General features: G+C 45.9%; 1 protein-coding gene across 2 annotated transcripts; it reads left to right on the forward strand.

Annotated features, from left to right (window-relative positions):
- The first annotated feature begins 1,223 nt into the window (after positions 1 to 1,223).
- Positions 1,224 to 19,435, forward strand: LOC109908363 (SWI/SNF complex subunit SMARCC1). 2 transcript variants are annotated; one of them, XM_020507010.2, is made up of 26 exons: positions 1,224 to 1,484; positions 3,072 to 3,191; positions 3,420 to 3,505; positions 3,681 to 3,855; positions 3,961 to 4,030; positions 4,403 to 4,472; positions 4,585 to 4,660; positions 4,793 to 4,918; positions 5,164 to 5,282; positions 5,430 to 5,560; positions 6,183 to 6,242; positions 6,377 to 6,414; positions 7,423 to 7,544; positions 7,653 to 7,724; positions 7,908 to 8,021; positions 8,272 to 8,425; positions 8,712 to 8,882; positions 8,972 to 9,230; positions 9,521 to 9,682; positions 11,024 to 11,079; positions 15,081 to 15,216; positions 15,319 to 15,491; positions 15,903 to 16,037; positions 17,408 to 17,675; positions 17,875 to 17,991; positions 18,088 to 19,435. In XM_020507010.2, exons 1-26 carry the CDS (start codon positions 1,299 to 1,301, stop codon positions 18,177 to 18,179), a joined length of 3,288 nt encoding a protein of 1,095 aa, XP_020362599.1. In that variant the 5' UTR covers positions 1,224 to 1,298; the 3' UTR covers positions 18,180 to 19,435. The 2 variants fall into 2 exon arrangements, with proteins under 2 accessions (XP_020362599.1, XP_020362607.1); XM_020507018.2 differs by having other exon boundaries at positions 1,242 to 1,484; positions 5,188 to 5,282.
- The last annotated feature ends 217 nt before the right edge of the window (positions 19,436 to 19,652 follow it).

Here is a 19,652-nt window from a genome sequence, read left to right on the forward strand (position 1 = left end):
ACTGTCATCTTTTTTTGTAAGGATGTCCCTGTCCCCAGTCCACCTGGTCTTGCTGCTTATCCAGTTTCTGCTGTATTGCCTGTGGCTATGGAACCCTGACCTTTTATTTATTTATGATTATTTTTCATTTATTTTTTTATTGCAGAAAAAACAGTATACATACAAGAAGTATACAAACAGACAATGATAACATATGCTAGGGTGTACAACAAATGACCGATTATACAAAGACCTTAAAAGATACACACATTGATTGATTTAACAGCTTTCTTATTAGAAGAATGTTGAATGGTCTTAACGTACTGCTCGAATTCCTTATAGAAAACACGGAAGTGTTTTTTTTTATTCGTGAATTTACATTTATGAATATTACATTTTGCCATTAACACAATTAGATTTAAATTTTGCCATTAGCACAATCTTTTTTTATAGCTAAGGAAACCGAGCAGCACATTCTCACATAAAAACAAAAGTCATGAAGAATATTAAGAATTATAAAACTAGGAATACCTTTCCATAATTTCTTTACAAGTAGACAATGCCAAAATAAATGCAAAACTGTTTCTGGATGCTCAACACAAAAAGCACAGTTCATGTTAATGTATTTTGATGTATTTGAGTTCTTCAGGTAATGATTCGCATTCTAAAAGAGACCTCTTTGACCTTGTTAACAAGCAGGTAATTGTGTGGTAATAACGAGTCTTTTTTCCAACTGAAATTATTGACAAATGTATTCCAGTAAATTGTGACGTATAGATAGACGTATTGATCTGTTGTTCTGAGGGAGCAAGGAGAAAAAAATGTTTTCCTACTGGAGAGTCAACTGGATTAAGCGAGGGTAGGTCAAGAGAGTGAGGTCTGGTTACACCTCTAAACAACATGAGAGTTCCAGATGGAATAGCATCAAAGACTATGGCGACCTCTCTAGATGTAACATGGATATTGTAACGAGATAAAAATGCATCATAATTGAGTAACATACTTTCTGCATTAAAAAGTTGACTCACCAGCAGGATATGATTATGAAACCAGTTCTTAAAAAATAATGACTTGTTTCTATACAAAATATCCTTATTGTTCCAAATAGAATACCAATGTGGGAAAAATGATGTTTATATATTAACGGCCACGCTAAGAATACTTGTCTATGAAAAGCAGATCACCCATATGAACCCTCTTTATCGCGAGATTAAATAACTTAACGTTATTTACTAATATGCGCATGCGCACCCCCCGAAAACTTGCTTGGTGAGTGACGCGGTTGAGAAGCGAAATAGCAGCGGACAGGACAAGAAACAATGGCGACAGCGGCAACTGCAGCGGGTGGAACGGGTTCAGGGGGACCTGCAGCCGGCCCTGTGGGCGTTGGTACTGCGGTGGGCCGTAAGAAAGATGGAGGTCCTTCGTCGAAATACTGGGAGAGCGCAGAAACGGTCTCTCAGATCGATTCGGTGCGCCAATGGATCGGGAAACACTACAAAAAGGTTAGCGAGCGGTGGTTTTAACCTCCATTGATTTCCAACGTTAAGGCACGCGTCTCTAACACAATGGAAGTGCTATCTAGATATCTCTTTCAATATATCGCTCCTATTAAGTACTTGTGGCAAACTAGATATTACTAGATGGATATCTTTAGATGCATGAAGCTAGCTATCACAACATTACCCAACAACATGAACATTACATGTCAAGCGATAGTTAGGCTAGCTAACATTATCTGCTAACTGAATAGCTATCGTACCGGCCGTTTGATTTGTTGCACCGCCGACACTAGCTGAAGAGTTGTCTGTTTGTGTAACCTACCAATCTAGGGTAGCAAGGTAGCTAACATAATTACTCCTGTTTTCATCTGACTCTATCTGAGCGTAGCTGGCTATCTAACATAACGAAAACTAGTTTAATTAAGTAGGTAAGATGACTAGTTAGTTAACATGTCTTGAAACGGTGTCATTGATGTAAACATTGTTGCGGTGAACAGGTGTTGTGCCGAAAATCCCCCCCTTCTAATTTCCTTAATTTTGTGGCTAGAGTCAAATACTTTCTATATAACACACTTCGTAAGGATAGGCAACTGAAATGCGTAATGTATGTGTGTTATATTAAACAAAGCGGGAGTAAAATGTTGGCAAGCAATACACATTTCAGAGCAACTATGGCTGAATTATTATCCTTACACTTTCAAAAATACTAGTCGAATAAGACATGGGAGGGGTGACGAATTTTGGCAACGAGATTTATTTATAGATACAAATCAGTAGCGGATGTAGGTACGGGCGGCATGGGGCGCCCCCGGGGACGGTCGGCCGCTGAAGGGGGGTTCGCTCAGGGCGCCATACAAGCTAGAACCGCTTCATACACTTGAAGCAAAACCGAAAACTGCAGACAAAAATGCTTCATGCTACTAAGATGAGTGAACGGCAGAAATCTCAACTAGCAACCAAGTCGCCGCAATGAACGCGAAGGGGGGAGAATTCTGTCAGCGGGGAGATTTTCGGCACAACGCTGGCAAGGCACGGGACTTGATGTAATTAACAACATTAGTTAGCTACAGTAACGTTTGGTAACATTGTGATTGACCAGAGAATAGCAGACAGGTCGATTGGTCCATTGACTTACATTTATGTCTAAGTAATTAGCTGAATCGTCTTGATGGGAAACCTCGACTACCTCGTACTGAACTACTTTGCGCTGGAGACAAAGTGTTCCACAGACAACCAAGCAATGTCTGCCTTTGCTGACTGCAGCAAAACATCTCAGCATGGATGTGGATTTCCCAAAACAACTGTTGAAAAGAAGTAGCTAGCAACTGTAAACTATTTTCTACTGTATTTATTTTCTTGAAATGAGGGAGCCACTCTTTTCAGTGACCAGGGAAGGGGCCTCACTGAGAGAGAAAGTGATGTCTTATCACCCCACATTTAACTAAACTAAATGTATGTGTGCCTGCATTGGCCATGTGTTTGTCTGACCAATGTAGCCTAACACTTCTGTGGTCTCACAATATTCAATCCCTCCTTTGTCACACATGAGTGTGCCGCCCTGACTAACACAGTGGCTTTGTGGTGTCTCAGTATGTACAGGCAGACTCTCCCTCCAATAAGTCCCTGGCAGGGCTGGTGGTGCAGCTGCTTCAGTTCCAGGAAGATGCTTTCGGACGGAGGGTCAACAACCCTGCCCTCACCAAGTTACCTGTGAGTATCTCCTCCACACACATCTTTACACCTGACCAGGTCGGGACAGGGACGGGACCTACACACACAGTGATCTTTTTTGGGCAAGGGAAGAGTGGGCTGTAGAGTGTTTTAGGGCTTCCCAATCACTTCTGCACATTTTGTGTCACAGTAGTTTGCCATGTCTTTATCTATCTGAGCTAGCTTGCGTGAATGTCCCTCGCCTTTTCTTCTGTATTGCCTCATCAGACCAAGACCTTCCTGGACTTCAAGGCAGGGGGTGCTCTGTGTCATATCCTGGGCTCCACCTACAAGTTCAAGAGCGAGCAGGGCTGGTGAGTAGGGTCTTGATTTGAATACTTAAAAAAAAAAACATCATTCCCACCTTGGACTAATCACGGAATCACCGTAGAAGGTAGTGGTTGCTCCAATAGAGGGAGGGGGGAAAAAGATGCCCTATGGAGTTGAGACTGTAACTAACAACATGTTCTATCCCTCCTATCTGTGCAGGCGTAGGTTTGACCTGCAGAACCCCTCCAGGATGGACAGGAATGTGGAGATGTTCTTGAATGTAGAGAAGACCCTGGTTCAGAATAACTGCCTGACTCGACCAACCGTGTTCCTGGTGCCTGACATGGAGCAGAAGCAGGCCAATAAGCTGAAGGACATCATCAAAAGACACCAGGTAAAACACGCCCACCCAAATCCTACCAACCAATTGTAGGATTGTTTCACCACTCACCAGAAATTCAAATGGCATCATAAAGCTACTCTCCTTCCTTTCCTTTAGGGCTCTATCACAGAGGACAAGTCTAAGGCCACCCATCATATCTACCCCTCTCTAACCCAGCAGGAGGATGGTAAGTGATGTGCTCTACTGAGAAAGGAAATAAAGCTCCCCCTTGCAATGTATATATCATCTACTTTGTTACTTGGTCCCATGTGGCTCAGTTGGTAGAGCGTCTGCTAAATTGATGAAATGTACAAAAATGATATATTTTTATATAAATTTGCCTAAGTTCTGGTGTAGTCTGGATTGTGCTGTATTCTTTGAATCTAATTCCTTATGGTCACCTTACAGAGGCTTACTCTACTCTCATATCACATTTCAAGAAAGTGAAATGTGTGTATACAGTAATATACTAATATTAATACAGTAGTCTGTATGTATTACTCGAGTATGTGTGTGTGTGTGTATACGCTGATAAAAAAAGTGTGTGTTTGTCTTGCAGAAGAGTGGCTGCGTCCGGTCATGCGTAAGGACAAGCAGGTGCTGGTGCACTGGGGCATGTACCCAGACAGGTGAGAGACTGGCACTGTTAGACTACAGCTTTGTTGGTCCACTCTGCCCTCTTACATGTCCACCCACTGTGACCTGTTACTGACCTTTAACCCCTCTTCTCTGTGTGGTCAGTTATGACACCTGGGTGTCCACCAGTGACGTGGAGGGGGATGTGGAGGACCCACCCACCTCTGAGAAGCCCTGGAAGGTGAGGATGGAGCATCCAGTCATGTTAATGTTTTATATAGGCCAAATCAACCTCCGCCACCAGCCTGAAAAGTACTAGCAGACAACACCCTTGAGTAGTGAATTAGTTTCATTCACTCTCCTCCTCTCCCAGGTGCATGCTAAGTGGGTCCTGGACACCGATGCCTTTAACGAGTGGATGAATGAGGAAGACTATGAGGTGGACGAGAACAAGAAGACTGTGAGCTTCCGCCAGAGGATCTTCCCAAAGGAGGAGGAGGTAGGCCAAACTATGGGGTGTGTGTTATGGATTCTTAGGAAGTGTGTGTTTAAGTGAGTTGCTGCACTCTGTGGATTGTTGTCTTGTTTGTCTGTGTCGTGTCACCCGTCCTTTCAAACTCTTCCTTCCTCTCCTCACCACCACATCCTCCCTCTTCTCCTCCTCCCCCGCTCCCCTCTGTGTGAGACTGTTCCATCCTCTCATTCTCTCTCTCTCATCTGGCCATCCCTCGTGGTTCTGATCAGTCTTCCCGTACACCCGATCGCAAGGAGCGCAAGGCCAACGCCGCCGGGAAGAAGAGGAGGCGCTCGCCATCTCCCCCGACCACCCCAGCCGAGTCCCGCAAGAAGGGTGGCAAGAAGGGGTGAGTCCCCCTATAGCCACAGATCTATGACCAGCTTAACCTTCCCAAATCCTAACCTTAGTCATTAGGGAGAAAAACACTAAACTGACCATGGATCAGTGTCTTGGGAAAACTCCACCAACCCTTGACCTCTTCTCCTGTCCCCAGGAACCCTGGGTCTCACTGGAAGCGTCGTGGCCACCGTGGCGAGGACGAGGAGGAGGAAGAGGACCTGACCAAGGACATGGAGGACCCCTCGCCTGTTCCCAGCATGGAGGAGGTCACTTTGCCCAAGAACGGTCAGTTGATTGTCCAACTCGTCCCTCTCATTGTCTCCCTCTCCCACATCTGCTCTCCTCCCTCTTGATCCATCACTCTGTCTTCTTTCTCACCCCTACCTCTCCTCCTCCTCGTGGTCCCCTCCTCTCTTCTCATTCATTGGCTCAGTCACTCTAAATCACATATTGTAAGTCTCCCATTCTCTCTCTCATGGTCATGTTTCTTTCTCTCAGTGCATCAATCTTATGCTTGTCACCATGTTGACTTGCAGTTTATTCATCTCTGTAGTTACTTGCAGTTTTTTCCTCTGAATGAGTTATTTTCTAACTGTGCGCTCTGTCCTTGCCAAGATGGCATGGAATTGCCTGGGGGGGACTTTCTTCAGTGGTGCATTGAATGGAGTGCTATTCCAGCTGAACGTGCTCTAAGCCAAACGCACTTAACTAAAAATGGCCTTTTTGACCCAGTCCCATCTGCAATGTCCCACTTCTGCAACCCCCTCCCCCCTCTGTATCTATTTCCGTGGTTGCTTTTGAAAAGAGAGCTTACAAGAGAAAAGAGCCAATAGCCTCTGTCAGTGCATTTCACCCCTACAATACTCTGGCTATTCTTCAGCCTTTTTTTCCCCTTCCCTGTCCTCAGTGAACTCTAAGAAAGACAGCGAGAACACCCCAGTGAGGGGAGGGGCAGTGGCAGATTTGGGTGAGTGTGTATGTGTAGAACTATTTCAGTGTTTTTAAGTATCTGCCTGTCCCAGTACTAAACAGTCAATCACCAAGATGTATTGTGTCAAGCAATGGATAGAGTGACGTCCTAATGCCCTCTCGGTCTTCTAGATGATCTGGAGGATGACTCTGTGCTCTCTGGAGGCAAGGTAACACCAGCTTTTCCTGAAAAATCTTTAATGATTGCCTCTCAATGCTGTCTCTTCTCCATCTTCATCGTAAACCTTTCCCTATTCACCCACAACTATAGTCGTCATTGATAGATCCACGGTCAGATTATCCTAACCCCCACTTCTTAGCAAATCCAGAAGGGAGATGGGAAAAATATCTCACCTGGTTTCTGTTTTAGAGGCAATGTCTACCCATTTGTAGATTTGGGCCCGGTTTCCCGATAGCGATGGAACTTAGGCCTACGGCTGTTTTTAACAATGCATATTTCCTACAACTGCCGAAGACGTAACATGCATTTCCAAAAACACCACGCTGAGAGAACGGTCACGAAGTGCATCGTTGGAACATGTGTCCATACTGATGGGATCAAAAGAGAGTGCTGGTCTCAATCAGCTTTCTCCATTCAAATCTTTTCTTAAAATTTTAATTTAATTATTTCACAATACTGATGACTGATCAGCTCCTATTACCACCTATGGCCTATTACCACCTACAATAGGCTACACATCATGAAATATATTGAGACAAATTAGACAGTAGCCTACAATTAGCAAAATAGAACTCTGTTGTATCCATCGCAAAGATATTGGCAACTTTTGTATTTGTAGTCAACTTTGTTCTGATGTTATCAGCGGTCACAGACTGTTAAACCATGTGGTTCTATGTTTAGTGGAGGTCTACTGTGTATCAAGTGACGCGGGAGGGCAAAAAAGTAGCTAACAATGTACTTAGCTGTTCTACGAGTGGTTTGAGGCATGCGTTAGATTACCAGCATTTCCCAGTGCAGCGTTAACTCATTCAGATCCAGTTTTTCTCCATTTGGGATGGGATTATTCCTGATTTAATCTGGAACTCCTGATTTTCTAATATTTTATCCTCCGTTCATATATAATAGAAACTGACCAAGCAAGCACTAGGCAAAATTCTGCTCTCCTTTCTTGCCTATGTTGATCTGATCCAATCCGTGTGACTGTCTCCCCCTGCAGGAGGAGGAGGAGCAGGGCAAGGCCGAGGTCAACCGCCTCATCGACTCCAGCGAGGACAACGTGACCGAGCAGACCCACCACATCATCATCCCCAGCTACGCCGCCTGGTTCGACTACAACTGGTGAGGATGGCCCCACTGTTCTTAGTGTGTGGGGAGTGTAGTATGGGGGTGTTGGGCAGTATTTTATGTTTGTGTTTTGAGTTTACCCCCGCCCCCCTTCTCTTTCAGTATCCACGAGATTGAGAGGCGTGCACTGCCAGAGTTCTTCAACGGCAAGAACAAGTCCAAGTCCCCAGAAATGTGAGTCAGTGGAGAACACTGCCCAACACATCAACTCAGTCATCCCATGAAAGAACTGCAGATGCAAGCTTTCACTAAGAATCTTTCATCGTATAAACACACATCCATTGCTGTCTAACACGACGTCCTTATTTGTTCAGACCCTTCGGTGTTTTTTTGTAAAAATGTGTTTGTCCCCGTCAGATACCTGGCCTACCGTAACTTCATGATCGACACGTACCGGCTCAACCCCCAGGAGTACCTGACCTCCACCTCCTGCCGCAGGAACCTGACGGGAGACGTGTGTGCTGTCATGAGGTGAAGGGTCAAGGGGTTAACGTGAAATGGATTCCCTAGGGCAAAAGTTAGGACATTGTTCGTCAGGGCGCACCGTATGCAAGACACTTTGTGATATGTGTTGTTTTTTTATAGGACACGTTTAGGTTGTCCCTTACTGTTCCAGTTTGTTTTTTCCCCGTTTGGTGCTTAGTGAATATGACTCAGGTTTAGCTGGAGGGATGATTGTGGAGAAAATTTGTTGCATATATCTGTCATGTCTCTCTACTAGGGTCCATGCATTCCTGGAGCAGTGGGGGCTGGTGAACTACCAGGTGGATGCTGAGAGCCGCCCCCTCCCCATGGGCCCCCCGCCCACCCCCCACTTCAACGTGCTGGCTGACACCCCCTCTGGCCTGACGCCGATGCACCACCGCCCCCCACAGGTTAGATAGACAACTACATGGATCTATGGTCATATTTCTTTCATCTATCCAGTTCTTTCAGGTCGTTGGATACTCAGGGAGTAGGGGCTAGGGGAAGGGTCTTTAAACTCAAGCAAGTTAGTGCCGATAGCGAATTATATCCAAATACACATACAGGCGTTGAGTGTCTGTAACCGTTGAGTTTGATTATTTAATGGGTCATAAATGTTGTGAAAGTATTCACTGCATCCTCTGACCACAGTGTGATTCCTTTCAACCTCCCCTGTCTCTCCATCCATCCTTCTAGATCCCCTCTGGCCAGCAGATGCTCAACTTCCCAGAGAAGGGCAAAGACAAGCCCTCTGACATGCAGAACTTTGGCTTGCGTAATGACCTCTACTCCAAGAAGAACCCCAAGAATAAAGGAACCAGCGGCGGCCGGGAGTGGACCGAGCAGGAGACTCTGCTCCTATTGGAGGTACGTCAGTCACAGCAGACCAATCACACACATAATCTAATACCTACCAGCCTATCACAACCCTTATTCCTCTATCGCCTCCCTACCAGGCTCTGGAGATGTACAAGGACGACTGGAACAAGGTGTCGGAGCACGTGGGCTCGCGCACCCAGGACGAGTGCATCCTGCACTTCCTGCGTCTGCCCATCGAGGACCCCTACCTGGAGAACTCTGAGTCGTCCCTGGGCCCCCTGGCCTACCAGCCTGTACCCTTCAGCCAGTCAGGCAACCCTGTCATGAGCACCGTGGCCTTCCTGGCCTCTGTGGTGGACCCCCGTGTGGCCTCCGCCGCCGCCAAGGCAGCGCTGGGTACGTGTTGTGGGGACTGGGTACGTGTTGTGGGGACTGGGTACAGGTTGTGGGGACTGGGTACGGGTTGTGGGGACTGGGTACGGGTTGTGGGGACTGGGTACGTGGGTAATTTGCAAGGGTGTTTTATCACAATGTGTTTATTTACAAAATAAAATGTTTTTAATTTGTATGTAATATCACTTTGCATGTAGTGTGTCGTAATGACACGGTTGTGTGTGTAATATCGCTGTGTGTTTGAACATATCTGTGTGTGTGTAGCTAACTACAGTGTCTCCCTCTCTCTCCAGAGGAGTTTAGCCGTGTGCGTGAGGAGGTGCCAGCAGAGCTGGTGGAGGCCCATGTGAAGAAGGTGCAGGAGGCGGCCCGCAGCACGGGCAAGGTAGACCCCGCATATGGCCTGGAGAGCAGCGGCATCGCAGGAACCGCCCCCGAGGAGCCCGAGAAGACCGGTAACACACACACTCGGAACAGAACACATGCATTCAGATACACAGTCGCACATTTGCAAAGATAGATAAAAAATACTCTTGTGCGTACACAAACATAACAACGATCACACGGTATACAACATTGATCGGGAGGGGAGGAAACAATAGTTATTTATTGGGATATCATTTTTCGTACCGTTTTGTCAATATCAGTATATTATTTTTGTGCTAGTTGGTTGTACCTGCACCAAAACTCCTGTATTTTTCCTTCATAGCTCGTTCTCCATCTTTTTAAATAAGGAGCCAATTTGATATCAGCAATTTTATTTCAATGACTGATCAAGACTCTTTTTCATGGCTCTCTTGTCTCTCTGCAGAAGACCTCTGGTGAGCAATTTGTTTGGAACAGCGAATCTCAATAAAGTCACAGTATCGAATAGCAATACCTATAGAATCGTGTAAACACACAGGCCTTCATATAAACACGCAAAAGCATTCTCTCATCACATACATCCAACATACTGATGCATGCAATACTCACTCACACAAAATACCCACCCATATACATCCCCCCCCACATTTACACGGAGTACTGAGTGTTACCAGTGGAGGGCAGCAAATGGCCAAGACACAGGCAGACCACAGCTAACAGGTTAGGACGAGGCTGCTCGTAGCCAGCTGTTCGCGGGTCACCTAGACCTTATACCTACCTCCTGTGCGTGTGCTCGCGTAGGTAAAGCCAGATGTTTATTCTCACCAATACATTTTGAGGTGCCAGTTGAAATCAGGCTGGCCAGTGGGGGGTGACGTAGATGTTTCAGGGTATCTTCAGAGTGTGTTATGTCTGTGTCTGGCTGTCGTGGTAACCAGGGGATTAGAACAGCAGATGGGGCGTGGGGGAAGGGGTTGAAACTGGGTCAACACACTATGCCACGGTCTCAATGCCTGGTACACACACTCAGCAATTACACATGAATAAATGCATGTTACACATACACGCATCAACAACCAATAAATGGCCTAATTGCATTCAATACCCTCCCCAAAGCAGTCTACCATCTCTCATACAGGTCAATACTCGCATAGTAAAAAACGCGTCCAAATGCACATGCGGACATGTTTTTTTTTCCAAACACACACATTCATGCACTCTCACTCGGCATCGACTCGCTCACTTTTTCCCACATTTCCACATGCGCACACACACATACTGTCATTCCTAACCACAGTAATGTCTGAATCATGGTGAGGTTCAACTTAGGATGCGTCATCTGTTTGTGATCATTTTCTCAGAGATGTCTTGTTCTTTGTCTAGCCCTCTTCTCAAAGCCCCTCTCTCTCTCTCCCTGTCTGTCACTGTAGAGCCAGCAGAAACAGAGAAGATGGACACAGACTCCGACTCCCAGCAGCCTGACAAGGTGAGACGGCCCAGGGGTGAGAGGTCTTTAGTTTAGTTTATTCATTCAACCATAAAAAGAAAACGGCACACATAAAACTTGAAAAAGCCATACATGCACATGAGTTAAATCATGGAGGATAACACAAAGTCTGGGACTTATTGCCATTGTTAAATCATGGAGGATAACACAAAGTCTGGGACTTATTGCCATTGTTAAATCATGGAGGATAACACAAGGTCTGGGACTTATTGCCATTGTTAAATCGTGGAGGATAACACAAGGTCTGGGACTTATTGCCATTGTTAAATCATGGAGGATAACACAAGGTCTGGGACTTATTGCCATTGTTAAATCGTGGAGGATAACACACAATAAAGTCTGGGACTTATTTACATTGTTAAATCGTAGATGATAACACACATTAAAGTCTGGGACTTATTTACATTGTTAAATCGTAGATGATAACACACAATAAAGTCTGGGACTTATTGCCATTGTTAAATCGTGGAGGATAACACACAATAAAGTCTGGGACTTATTGCCATTGTTAAATCGTGGAGGATAACACACAATAAAGTCTGGGACTTATTGCCATTGTTAAATCGTGGAGGATAACACAAAGTCTGGGACTTATTGCCATTGTTAAATCGTGGAGGATAACACAAAGTCTGGGACTTATTGCCATTGTTAAATCGTGGAGGATAACACAAAGTCTGGGACTTATTGCCATTGTTAAATCGTGGAGGATAACACAAAGTCTGGGACTTATTGCCATTGTTAAATCGTGGAGGATAACACAAAGTCTGGGACTTATTGCCATTGTTAAATCGTGGAGGATAACACAAAGTCTGGGACTTATTGCCATTGTTAAATCGTGGAGGATAACACACAAAGTCTGGGACTTATTGCCATTGTTAAATCGTGGAGGATAACACACAAAGTCTGGGACTTATTTACATTGTTAAATCGTAGATGATAACACACAATAAAGTCTGGGACTTATTGCCATTGTTAAATCGTAGAGGATAACACAAAGTCTGGGACTTATTGCCATTGTTAAATTGTGGAGGATAACACACAATAAAGTCTGGGACTTATTTACATTGTTAAATCGTGGAGGATAACACACAATAAAGTCTGGGACTTATTTACATTGTTAAATCGTGGAGGATAACACAAAGTCTGGGACTTATTTACATTGTTAAATCGTAGATGATAACACACATTAAAGTCTGGGACTTATTTACATTGTTAAATCGTAGATGATAACACACAATAAAGTCTGGGACTTATTGCCATTGTTAAATCGTGGAGGATAACACACAATAAAGTCTGGGACTTATTGCCATTGTTAAATCGTGGAGGATAACACACAATAAAGTCTGGGACTTATTGCCATTGTTAAATCGTGGAGGATAACACAAAGTCTGGGACTTATTGCCATTGTTAAATCGTGGAGGATAACACAAAGTCTGGGACTTATTGCCATTGTTAAATCGTGGAGGATAACACAAAGTCTGGGACTTATTGCCATTGTTAAATCGTGGAGGATAACACAAAGTCTGGGACTTATTGCCATTGTTAAATCGTGGAGGATAACACAAAGTCTGGGACTTATTGCCATTGTTAAATCGTGGAGGATAACACAAAGTCTGGGACTTATTGCCATTGTTAAATCGTGGAGGATAACACACAAAGTCTGGGACTTATTTACATTGTTAAATCGTAGATGATAACACACAATAAAGTCTGGGACTTATTGCCATTGTTAAATCGTAGAGGATAACACAAAGTCTGGGACTTATTGCCATTGTTAAATTGTGGAGGATAACACACAATAAAGTCTGGGACTTATTTACATTGTTAAATCGTGGAGGATAACACACAATAAAGTCTGGGACTTATTTACATTGTTAAATCGTGGAGGATAACACACAAAGTCTGGGACTTATTTACATTGTGATCCTCTTGAAACAAGATGGCAAGGCAAGATCGAACACGGTTGAACACAGTATGACAGCGAGATAATGCAACATCTCATTGCAGTTACGTCGTAGGGGACATTTATATGTGCACAGAAGACATCAACCTGTTTTTAACTTTATTTTTAAAGCTGTCAGTCGTACAGTCTGCCCCTCCATTTACTACTCTCCGTCTTCCGCTTACTCTATTCTCTCCATCCTATTTCTCTGTGTTTAGGATGGCCACGGGGCAAATGTAACGCCACAGATAACGTTAGCAGGAGTTAGCCATGCGTGGTTGGCGTTACATTTGCCCCGTGGCCACTGTAGAGGTTGACATCTTCATTAACCTTCACTAGCCATCGCCGATCCACGCCGGTTCTTGTAGAGGTTGACATCTTCATTAACCTTCACTAGCCATCGCCGATCCACGCCGGTTCTTGTCCCGATGGCTTTTTGAAATGCAGGGCATTAGCTTTGACCCTTGTTGGGTTTTGTATATTTTCTCCTTCGCTCTCAAGGACCTGTCTATCTATAATCTTCACCTGCATATACAGTGTATTCAGAACACTTAACCTTTTCCCCATTTTGTTACGTTACAGCCTTATAATTGATTAAATTGTCCCCCCCCCTTATCCACACACACCCATAATGACACAGCAAAAACAAGTTTTTAGAATTTTTCCAAATGTATTTAAAAAATATATGATAAATTAGCACATTTACGTAAGTATTCAGACCCTTTACTCAATACTTTAAAGCACCTTTGGCAGTGATTACAGCCTTCAGTCTTCTTGGGTATGTCGCTACAAGCTTGGTACACCTGTATTTGGGGAGTTCCTGCAGATCCTCTCAAGCGCTGTCAGGTTGGATGGGGAGCTTCGCTGCACAGCTATTTTCAGGTCTCTCCAGAGATCGGGTTCAAGTCTGGGCTCTGGCTGGGCCACTCAAGGATGTTCAGAGACTTGTGCCGAAGCCACTCCTGTGTTGTCTTGGCGGTGTGCTTAGGGTCATTGTCCTGTTGGAAGGTGATTCTTCACCCCAGTCTGAGCTCCTGAGCACTCTAGAGCAGGATTTCACCAAGGATCTCTCTGTACCCTGCACCGCTCATCTTTGCCTCGATCCTGACTAGTCTCCCTCGCCCTGCCGCTGAAAATCATCCCCACAGCATGACGCTACCACCACCATGCTTCACCGTAGGGATGATGCCAGGTTTCCTTCAGACGTGATGCTTGGCATTCAGGCCGAAGAGTTCAATCTTGGTTTCATCAGACCAGAGAATCTTGTTTCTCATGGTCTGAGAGTCTTTAGTTGCCTTTTGTCAAACTCCAAGCGGGCTGATTTGGTGGAGTTCTGCCGAAATGATTGTCCTTCTGGAATGCTAGAGCTCTGTCAGTGACCATCTGGTTCTTGGTCACCTCCCTGACCAAGGCCCTTCTCCCCCGATTGCTCAGTTTGGCCAGGCGTCCAGCTCTAGGAAGAGACTTGGTGGTTCCAAACTTCTTCCATTTAAGAATGATGGAGGCCACTGTGTCCTTGGGGACCTTCAATGCTGCAGCAATTTTTTGATACCCTTCCCCAGATCTGTGCCTCGACACAATCCTGTCTCGGAGCTCTACGGACAATTCCTTCGACCTCATGGCTTGGTTTTTGCTCTGACATGCACTGTCAACTGTGGGACCTTTTATATAGACAGGTGTGTGCCTTTCCAAATCTTGTTCAATCAATTGAATTTACTGCAGGTGGACTCCCAAGTTGTAGGAACATCTGAAGGATGGTCAATGGAAACAGGATGCACCGGAGCTCAATTTCGAGTCTCATAGCAAAGGGTCTGAATACTTATGTAAATAAGCTATTTCTGTGTTATATTTTTTATAAATTTGCTAACATTTCTATAAACCTGTTTTCGCTTCGTGATAATGGGGTAATGTGTGTAGATTGCTGAGGATTTTTGTAACATATCACAATGTGGAGAAAGTGAAGGGGTCTGAATACTTTCTGAAGGCTCTGTAAATATAATCAGCTGTAACGCCACAGTCTTACCTGTCTCTGTCTCAGGCTGAGTCTAAGGACGAGGCAGAGAAGCCCAGTGAGTCTGCTGAGAAGCTGGCTGAGGGAGAGAAGGTGAAGAGCGAGATGGCCGAGCCGTCGGAGGAGGGGGAGAGCGAGGGAGGAGAGGGCAAGGCTACAGCAGGTAGAGTAGATGGCTATTCCGCTTCGATTGACTCATCAATTTTTGGGGGAGGGTCGTAGAAGTCCAGCATTGACTTGAATGATGTTTATGCAATGTTTTCAGACCAAGACAAGGAGGAGGCCATGGAGACCTCGGAGGAGGACAAGGAGAAGGAGGAGCAGGGAACGATGGAAGAGGAGGAAGAGGAGAGGAAGAAGCTAGAGCCGGACGGAGGGGAGGGTAACATTGCCACTGCTGCCGCTGCTGCCCTGGCCTCAGCTGCCACCAAGGCCAAGGTGAGCTTCTTCCAGAGGTCCAAGGGGATAGCACTTTGTATATCAAACCCTGAAACTACACCGCAAGCATAGCGCTAGCTTTCGGTATGTGCTGTTTTTGGTGTTTGAAACCAGAAGTAGCAAACGGAGGCAGAAATCAAAAGCGAGAGCCGACTTGTCAGTTGGGAAAAGTCAACAAAATGCTTGAAATAGACCTGAGGCCTTAACAGGTGCTTCAGCAGCTCCAGCTCCGTTCACTCATGCTATGCTTGCGCTGCCGGTGTAGCATCTCATTGATTGGTGTGTCAGTTTTGCCCACGGCTCAAAAGTGCTTGTGTACTCTTACGCTACCTGGCCAGTCTAGTTTGGCGAAGCTTTATATTTCGATTTCTGTTACATCTCTTTCCTCTGTGTTTCTCCCTTTCCCTGTAGCACCTGGCAGCGGTGGAGGAGAGGAAGATCAAATCTCTGGTGGCTCTGCTGGTGGAGACTCAGATGAAGAAGCTGGAGATCAAGCTCAGACACTTTGAGGAGCTGGAAACCATCATGGACCGAGAGAAAGAGGCTGTAAGTAGTGGTGCCGAGGTGGATTGTGGGAAATGTAGTTCAGTGGGAGACTGCATGCGGGTTGAAGTCGCTTGTAGTTTCAGACCCCTTTGGGATGTGAAGGGATTGGATATGCATCTTGATTGTAGTGGTATCTAGGCTATATCCGTGTCAGTTGTCATCCATCCAGGCATTTCAGAGATGTGTGTGAGGGAGAGCCAACGGCAGATGGATAACTTGGAAGTACAACGAGCTGGTTTTGGGAGTGGGCCTGTATCTACAACATGAGTAGAGGAAGTGAAAAGTGTCAATATTAAACGTTTGCATTAATAATAGGTGGTAATTATGAGGGGTCGTTGCAGAGTGCACAGAGGATAGTCGATCGAGTAAAAAGCATGCAAGCCCATGAAGGGAAAGGACTTTGGGGGGGATCAGGCATCGTTGCTTTGTCCATTTGGGTACACATGGTTTAAGAGCAGTAAAATAAGATGGTCAACTAACTGCTGGGTAGACAGTGGAAAGTGTTTGTGTAAAACTGTAAAGCGTGGAGCTGCTGTGGACCGCAGCCCAGTTGAACAGCCTGATAAATAGTGCATGAAAAAGCCAGCCAGTCGTTACATAACCCTCTGGAACAGCACCCAGGCTGCCTCTCTCCTACCGTTACCACAGGCTGTAACCACTGGGTTACACTCTCTCATACACACACTGTCTCTGTCTTAAACACACACACACTAAATAAGGGCACTCCTCACTGTCTTACTACTCCACACTTTTCCACCACTACAAATGTACTTACCAGGGCACACACGGAATAGACTTCCTCTCCCTCACCTCCTTCCATCTCTTTCTCTACCTCTCTCCATCGCTGTGTCTCTGTAGTGTTTCTGGTAATGGAATTCACCCGTTGATTCCGTGTCAGAGAGAGTGTTAGTGGTTTATTGCATGCAATCAATCCCTTTATCGACATTTCCAGCCATTGTTCCCTCTCTCCTTCCTGCTTCGAGTGGTCCTGTTTCACTGCCCCCTCTCTTCCTCCCCACAGTCTCATTCCATTGCTTTTCCTCTCTCCCGCTGTACCTCTCTTCCCCTTTGTCATAATGTCAGCTATTTGGATCAACTTGTCTTTATAGCTTATACTTCGTTCTTTGATTTATCAATCCATGAAAGGAAGCTGTTTCTGTATCATCACCCTGGTCATATACCACTGTTGACTTGATGTATCGCTCTCTCGCTCTGTGTTCAATTAAATTAGCTTTATTGACATGATTATCTTTTCAAAGTGATACAATGAGTAATGGTCAACCTTATGTCCTTGTGGACAATGGGCTTTTGAGAATGATAATCATGATTTAATAGTATAAAATGATGACCCCCCCCCCCCCCCCCTCCAGTTGGAGTTGCAGAGGCAGCAGCTGCTGACGGAGCGCCAGGCCTTCCACATGGAGCAGCTGAAGTATGCTGAGATGAAGGCCCGCCAGCAGATGGAGCAGCAGCAGGCCAACACAGTGGCCCAGGGCCCCGCACCCCACCATGGTCCCCCAGGGCCAGGCATGCACCACGGACCCTCCCACCACGGACCCCCTCCCGCCATGCACTCTGGACACGGCCCCCCCGGCCCCGGGTTCCACCCCATGGGTCCCCACCACCCGCAACAGACAGGTAAGGACACACACACTGGAGCACATAGACTCTCAGCAAAGAAGCACACAAAGACTCCAACAGTCCTGGAACTATATCCAAGGCAAGGGAATAACACCAAATATCAGCTAGGAAACATTGGCCTGTTTTCAAAAACATGTTCCAGCACACTGATTCTGTGATAGGCCAAGAGTCTCACCAAGCCTCTCCTTCTGTTTAGGACCAATGGGAGGGCCCGGTCAGCCCATGCCAGGGCGCATGATGCCTGGTGGCCCCCCCACTGGCAGCATGCCTCCCATGATGGGTCCCCGCCACCCTGGAGCCCCCAACGGCATGTGTGAGTACGCTATCCGTATCCGCCTTCCAGATCCTACTCAGCCAGAAAGTGTGTTGGTGTGTCCCATTCTCAAACCAGTGTGTTCTCTGTCTTCAGACCCTGGCCCCTCGCCTGTACAGGCTGATGGTATGCCCCCAGCATCTGTGGGACCTCAAGCGGCAGCCCCAGCACGAGTTGCTGACAACTAAGATCCCTGCCCCCAAAGAAACACACACCAACACACACACACCTCTTGTAAAACCTCAGCTCATTGATGGCCTTGCTACTGGCTGGGTGTTTTCTCAACTCCAAAAACTCTTCCTGGCTTACACACACACACACTTCCCTCTCAGGGCACAGCGTCAAGGGGGTTGTGACTGGCCCTCCTAGTAAGAACACTGTTTTCTCCTCAGTCAGTCTGGTGTGGGGCAGATCAGATGGGCTCCTCCCAGTCATTTAAAATAATATATTGTGTTTGTTCTCTATTTAAAAGAATATGAAGCTAATATTTTGGGAGAAAATCAGAGAACTCTCACTTTTCCCTCTTTCCTCTCACCTTTTAGAATGACACTAGTCTCTTCCTTTCCTTCAGCACAACACCAACTCCCCCCCCCTCGCGTCTTCCTCCCTCTCCCTCGCGTCTTCCTCCCTCTCTCCCCCTCCTTCGCGTCTTCCCCCCCTCCCTCGCGTCTTCTCCACTCCCTCGCGTCCTCCTCCCCCAACACAACACCAGGGGAGCGGGTTGATCATTTAGGGATGTGTGTTGTGTACTGTAATGAATGGGATCATGAGGGTTTCCTTCGACACACACAGAGGGGACCAGTAACCCTCCCCTCACACACACTCTTCTCACTGAGAATCTACCTCTCCACTTTGCTCTTCTGAAGCTTAAACACTGTAGTCCGAAGTGTGTGTTCAGTTGTATGTTGTTGGCGTGTCAGAAGAGCAGAATGTGCGTACAGCAGAGAGGGGGCTGTTCACACACAGGCCGAATATCCCACTGACCTTCATCCATCCTTTTAGTGAGCTAGGTATGGTGATATAGTTGTAGTTAAAAACCATGTGCTCTTCCTCAGTGGTGGAGTGGGCTTCTAGCTGTTCTGGTGCTGATAATGTAGCTGCTACCGCTACCTAGCGCTACCTCTCTTCATCCATCTCCATTCATTTCAACACCCCTCCACACCTTTCTGCTACCTCTGCCTCCTCCCCTTCTTTGTCTGTATGCTACCTCTCTAGAACTGCTCTTGCTCTCTGCTAGCTACCTCTCTGCTCTACGCACCCCTCTGCTACCTCTACCCCTCTCATTCGCTGCCCACGTGACTGCTGCGTTACTGTTACCCCCCCTCAGGTAGAATATCACGCACGCATACACACAGCATCTCTCTCACGCTCTCTCACACTTCCTCATTCAAGGTCTTTCCAGTCTGTTATATCACAAATGATGAGAACCCCCTTACATCTTGTATCTTTTTTCAGTTTTATGGTCATGTATTTTTAAGAATTAACTTTGTGTAGATTGAGTTATCTTTGTTCTTGGAAGTTTGTAGAATTTTTGGTTTGTTTATTCAGGTCTGTTGGTACTTGGACCTGGACAATGTCTAATAAATTGTTTTTGTATGAAGTGATGTCTGATATTTTCAGTAGTTAATTTATTCTGAACTAAATGTTGGATTTCGTGCTTA

This window comes from Oncorhynchus kisutch, linkage group LG2 (assembly GCF_002021735.2).
Source record: "Oncorhynchus kisutch isolate 150728-3 linkage group LG2, Okis_V2, whole genome shotgun sequence".
Taxonomy (NCBI): Eukaryota; Metazoa; Chordata; class Actinopteri; order Salmoniformes; family Salmonidae; genus Oncorhynchus; species Oncorhynchus kisutch.

Bases quoted from the DNA above. Each gene is read 5' to 3' on its own strand.
- LOC109908363 (XM_020507010.2), top strand. From the start codon at position 1,299: ATGGCGACAGCGGCAACTGCAGCGGGTGGAACGGGTTCAGGGGGACCT. The intron at 3,856-3,960 runs GTAAAACACGCC...CCTTTCCTTTAG, and splicing joins ACATCATCAAAAGACACCAG to GGCTCTATCACAGAGGACAA. The intron at 17,992-18,087 runs GTGAGTACGCTA...CTCTGTCTTCAG, and splicing joins TGGAGCCCCCAACGGCATGT to ACCCTGGCCCCTCGCCTGTA.